Source organism: Crocuta crocuta, unplaced genomic scaffold (genome assembly GCF_008692635.1).
Source record: "Crocuta crocuta isolate KB4526 unplaced genomic scaffold, BGI_CrCroc_1.0 scaffold113, whole genome shotgun sequence".
Classification (NCBI taxonomy): Eukaryota; Metazoa; Chordata; class Mammalia; order Carnivora; family Hyaenidae; genus Crocuta; species Crocuta crocuta.
This window is the reverse complement of record NW_027530368.1, coordinates 5,296,518-5,302,330: the sequence shown is the minus strand read 5'-3', so window position 1 is coordinate 5,302,330 and position 5,813 is coordinate 5,296,518. Positions and strand designations below refer to the sequence as shown.

The following is a 5,813-nucleotide window of genomic DNA, read 5'->3' as shown; positions in this document are numbered from 1 at the left end:
GGAGAGAGAGGGGGAGAGAGAGAGAGAGAGAGAGAGAGAGAGAGAGAGAGAGAGAGAGAGAGAGAGAGAGAATCCTAAGCAGGCTCCACACTCAGCACAGAGCCCAACATGGGGCTTGATCCCATGAGGAGCAACTGACTGAGCCACCCAAGCACTCCCAGGCAGAAAGTTTTATTGCCATTTCAAATCTAAGAATGTGAGAGTCAAAGGGACCTTGGAGAGCACAGATTCCAACTCCCACACTTCAAAGGAACCAAGACCAAGGCCCCCTAAGGCTATGAGCTTGTTCAAGGTCCCAGGGTCAACTGGAGACAGAATCCATGTCTTCTGACTAGGGCTCAAGATTTTTCACCATCATGTCTCCTCCAAAGATTAGGAAGTAGGAGGAGGAACACATGAACCACGGTGGAAGGGGAAGTAAAGTCAACTCAGATGTTGGTCTTGCTAAAGATTTTTTTAAAGAACAAAATATATAACTGTAACAGGAGTATAGTCAGATCCAGGAACACAAGAATATATACAAAAGCGGGAAAACCACCCAGACTTCCATTCCACAATCAGTACTGTATTCTAATACAACTGTTCTTATCTTCTTGGTATCTTATATTTAAGTCTCTTTCCAAGTACATACTTTTCCCACAATTTCAACCTTACCTCATAAGTGCTTTCATACTCTTGTACAGACTTTATAACCATGATTTTTAATGGCTGCACATTTGAGTTCTTGAACAATTAGGTTACTTTCATTCTTTTGGCTATTACTAATAAGACTGCAATAAAACATCTACAGCGTGCTGTCATTTTCCCTTTGCAGATTATTGCTTTAAGGTGGCTGTGGTATCTTTTATATTCACTTACTTGCTTCTCTAGGGAAGTCCTGCCAAGGGTCACTGGAGAAAGGGATGGGTCAAATTTGGGAAGCTCTCTAGCTCCTGGCTGAAGCACGTTCTGCTCCCATTCCTTCTTCGTCCCCTCAACAGACTCCCCTCGAGCCAAGTGCTCAAAGTACGTTTTCAGCAAAGGAACAGGGAGAAAGTTCATAATTTCATTCCCAAAAGAGGGACAGCAAAGGAGAATCTCATGAGAAGTGTAGTCAGTGGCTGTTGATCATTCCATCCCCCTGGATGAGCATCTTTGTTATTATCTTGAACGCAGATCAGGATTCTTTGGTTCTTTCCCTGGCTCTGCTGCTATCAGTCTCTGTGTCTTGGGTAATAATCCTTTTCTAGCTGCTGTCTGGTTTCCAATTCCATTAAACAAGGGGACTGGACCAGGTAATTAAGATCTCAACTACCTATATCACATAATTTTTTTAAAACTCTTTTTTCATTAACAAAAGGAACTTTAAGTCTTGTTAAAAATACAGAGAGTAGCTGTCTGCCACACGCCTGCAGGAAGACTGTTGTTTCAGAAACGAAGGTGTAAAGACACTGAACACACACTTAGCTGAGGCTCAAAGAAGACAATCTATTTACGGCACTGCTTCCTTTTGAAGGGATGAAGGTTTTCTGGTTTGAGATGGGCGACAAAACTGTATTAGAAACCAATCCTCAGAAAGATGATTTCTTACTTTTCCTTCATTTGTCTAGTAGTTGGACTTCCCTGGGAATAGAGAGTAGCTGTGATACTCTACTGGCTAGATACATAAAACATCTTTTTTCTATCACTATAATATTTTCTTTACTATCACTCAGAGATACGTGAGCACAGAATTAAGAGCACTTAGTAGAGGCCAAACACAATGTGCCTGAGAATGCCGAAGCTGTACAGGTCAATCAGGAGAGGAGACAGGAGTCTGATGCTGTAGTGAGTCAGTATCTAGATGTGGACTTGCCCAGTTTCTAGCATGACAAGGCGGCTCAAACAGTACTCGGATGTCTCCAGGCCCAGAGGGTTAGGCCACAGTAAACAGTCCCAGCAAGGAGGCCACCAAAGGTGGCTAGTAATGTCATCCAAGACAAAGAATAAATAAAACACTCTCAGGACTCAGGGTAAAGGGGGGAGCCCACATGAACCTCCAGAGGCTGGAAAGGCCATTAGGGTCAAACTGGCCCTTGAAGGGAAAGGGGTAGCTCTAATCCTACCCAGGTCCTTGACTGCTCAACACTGGCACTGACAGAGACAAGAACAGCTCTTTCTGTCAGTCTAATTTTAGAATGACTAATAAGAATGTTCATTCATCAATGGCCTACGATCATTTTTTTAAAACCTCTACCTTCCACAGAATACTTCATCATGACCTTGCAAATATCAAGGAAAAAAAAAATCAAATATTTGAACCTTAAGAACCGGGAAGCGGCCCAGCCTGAACACGGAGGCCCTGCCCCAGCTACAGCCACGTCTCGGCCCTCTCACTGGCCCTAGCTGCGTGCCCTTTGGCTGTGAGCCCTGGCTGGTTCTGGCCCTTACCGTGGGCTCCTGGGCTGGGGGTGGTGGCTGCGGGGCTGTGGCCGGCTGTGCCTGGGACTGCTGTACTGCTGCCACGGTGCTCTTCGGCTGCAAGGCAGCTTGCTGAGTCAGCAGCTGCTGCTGATGAAGGGTCGTGGCCAGCTGCTGCTGCTGCTGCTGCTGCTGCTGCTGCTGCTGCTGGTAGAAGTTCTGTATCAGCTGCTGTTGAGAGCTTCCTTGGGACACCACAGGGAACTGGGCAATCGCTGGTTGCTGGGCTGCTGGGTGTACTGCCTGAAACTGAGCAGAAGGAGAGGCAAGAAAGGAGGAGGTGAAGAAAGCCTGTCTCTGAACAATATTCCACAGAACACAAATGTCTCAGTCACGACTGAGCCTAGTCTGAAGTCAAAGGCAAGGGTGGGCAGAAGTTTTTTAGCTTGGCCTGACAACTCACGAGGGGAACCTCGGGGCATCACAACGCACCCGGCAGCACCGGACACCGCCAGGCTGCGTCCACTGCACTGTGCTGCCTGGGGCACTGCACATGGGCTTCTGGGGGGTTTCTAAGGGCTTCCATTTGCCCGTGCATCTTGTGACTTGCCATGCTGGAGTGTAACAGAAGCTAATAAATCATCTCCCAACCACAGAGGTAATCCTGCTTATAAAGGGATTTGGGAGCAGCCATGATTAAAATGCTTCGGGAACAGGATGAAGCAGTGACGACACTGAAAAGAATGACCTAAATGCTAGCCCTACTAATAGAGTCCCTCCAGGCCCTTCTGAAAATTGTGTCCTGAGAGCTCCATCTTACTAACTCTTCCACCTTTAAACATTCAAAACGTTCAATACGCTCTACCACACTTATTGATTATTTGATCTTATACTGATAACTAATTGTTTCAAGTTATATTCTCTGTGCCTCAGGATAAGGATACTTCTTATCCATCTCTCTACTCTGCACTGCCAAGGACTATGTCCCCCCCCACCCCCACACACACAGAGGGGCACAGAGGCCAAACAAGGGCTTACTGGTTAACAAAAATCAAGATCTTGTCTTTGAACATCCTAAACACTGTGACTTAGTTGCAGAGTTAACTGAGAGGGCACTGTTTGCCTCCTGGGGCAAAGTTAAGGGTTAGCAAAGAAGCTGATGTCAATAAATAGCTACTTATTTATAACTGCAAAATGCTGGAAACAACCAAATGTTTATCAGTGGGGACTGACTGAATAAATCATGCTATGTATCCTTAAAAAGGAATACTCTCAAGTTGTAAATAAGAATGAGAGTTACCTCTATAATATGGGATAGAGGGGACAGAACTCTACCAATTTAACTTAGAAATTCTGTTAATGTTTTATATTCTAATGAAACAAAATTAATCCAAAATTCAGCAATAACTATAAATCAAAAGCAAAATGAAACAGATAAACCTGTGTAGCAAATTTATATAGCCAGACTCTGCAGAAAATAATGAGCTAAACATTCTAAAAATGAAAAAGGCAAAGAAATCTTAATACCATGACTCACAGTGTATATTCTATTAACAAAACAAAACAAACAAAATACATTTCCCAAGTATCCACTAAAAAGGCTTAAAAACAATAACCAACCCATTAGCAAATGAGTATCTTTAGCACCAAGACTGTGGTCTCTAAATACGATTTCCATTAAAAGGAAATGGAGCTCCCGGCAGAAAAATCCAGTTCAAGGTCAAGGGCAGAGTGAACCTGGAAGGACTTGTTACACTAAATAGCAAGGAAACCATTAAAGACGATTGGGTCTGAAGAGACTTCCACTGGCCAAAGCTGGGGCAATTCAAGCATCAAAATCAAATTTAACAACCAGCAATGTATGGAAATGTATCAAGTATGTTAAAATCCTGCGCTCATGATGATGCTAAAACAGAACAAACAGAAACCTCTTTGTTCACCATCAGATGACGCTAGGAACAAACTCATTCTGAAAACTGGTAAACACAGCGGAAAAGAATCAAGCATTTTTTCCACCTTTTCTGAATAAACAGTACCACAGGCTCATCAAGTGTTGAGAAAAATTGTTCACAGAAAAATTCCAGCCCCTCAGTGAGGAAGGAGAATGCTAGCATACCACCATGTTGCTGTCCCTAATGAGTTAATGGGCTTAGGAAATGATCAGCAGTGGCAGCTAAACTGATCAGGGGCATTAAATGAATGGATCAGGCAGACACCAAACTCACTGACTGATCTTAATATTAATAAAGAGAAGACAACCAGACTTTATATGTCTCCTGATATGATACAACCAGAAGAACAAAGAATGAGCCAAATATTGAGCAAGCCTCAAAAAACTACCAGTTTACACAGGGGATGGAGGAACATATTAAGTGACCATACAGATGCATCAGCCAAATCCAGAAAATGGAAAATACTACAGGACAAATGACCCAGTTTCTTCAAAAAATTAAATGGCAGAGGGGGAAAAAAAAAGAGGGAGAGGGCACCTGGGAATAAAAAGGACTTAAAAGATATGTCAATCATTATAAAATGAATAAGTTCATAGAAAAAAATGTAGAAAAGATATATGAGAAGATGATAGAAAAAAAGATATATCACAACTAAAGATACTACGTGGACCTTGTTTGGATCCTGAGTCTAAAAAGCCAACTTAAATCATGAGACATCAGGAAGAGTTCAATGTCACTGGACATTTTATAATAAGAAATCATTTTAGTACGGTAATGGTGCAGTTATGTTAGAAAAGAAGAAGAGAAAAGTCCTTAAAAAAATATCTCCCTTGCAGGGCACCTGGGTGGCTCAGTCAGTTAAGTGTCAGACTTCGGCTCAGCTCATGGCCTCCAGGTTTGTAAGTGCGAGCCCCACGTCAGGCTCTGTGCTGACAGTGCAGAGCCTGCTTTGGATCCTCTGTCTCCCTCTCTCTCACTGCCCCCTCCCTGCTCATGCTCTTTTGTTCTCTCTCTCTCTCTCTCTCTCAGAAACTATCTCCCTTGCTGCGGTTCCTCCATCCAGGTGAAGAGAAAGGGGTGTGAGTGTCCCAGTGATGGCTCTACTCCTCAGGGTTTTCTAGTATTTACCTCTGGGAGAAGCAATGATGTCATGTCTAGTGGCTCTCTGTCTTCCGGGGGCTTCTCAAGGAAGATGCCTGTTACCTACTGGGCCTTTTCGCAGTGCTGCCTCAGATATGGCAAGCAAAAGTGAGACTGTGAACAGCTTACCTGCTGAGCCTGCTGGGCCTGCTGCTGCTGCTGCTGGTAAAACGTGCCCGCAGGCTGCTGGGAAGGTGGCGGCTGCTGCTGCTGCTGTGGCTGCGGCTGCTGCTGCTGCTGCTTGAGGAAGAGTTGCTGCTGGTGCTGGGGGGTGGCCTGGGCTGGAGTGGGCAGAGCCTGGGCAGGAGTGGCAGGGGGAGGCTGGGGGGGGGGGGGGGCCCG

General features: G+C 44.6%; 1 protein-coding gene across 8 annotated transcripts in view; it reads right to left on the bottom strand.

Moving 5' to 3' along the window:
* AAK1 (AP2 associated kinase 1) overlaps positions 1–5,813 on the bottom strand; it is a 167,469-nt gene that overhangs the window by 43,714 nt on the left and 117,942 nt on the right. For all 8 annotated transcript variants that reach the window (XM_077766362.1, XM_077766365.1, XM_077766364.1 and 5 more), the window contains exons 13-14: positions 5,601–5,786; positions 2,410–2,688 (exon numbers count right to left, since the gene is read on the bottom strand). In XM_077766362.1, the coding sequence (XP_077622488.1) occupies positions 2,410–2,688; positions 5,601–5,786 (465 nt within the window). The remainder of the gene's footprint in view (positions 1–2,409; positions 2,689–5,600; positions 5,787–5,813) is intronic.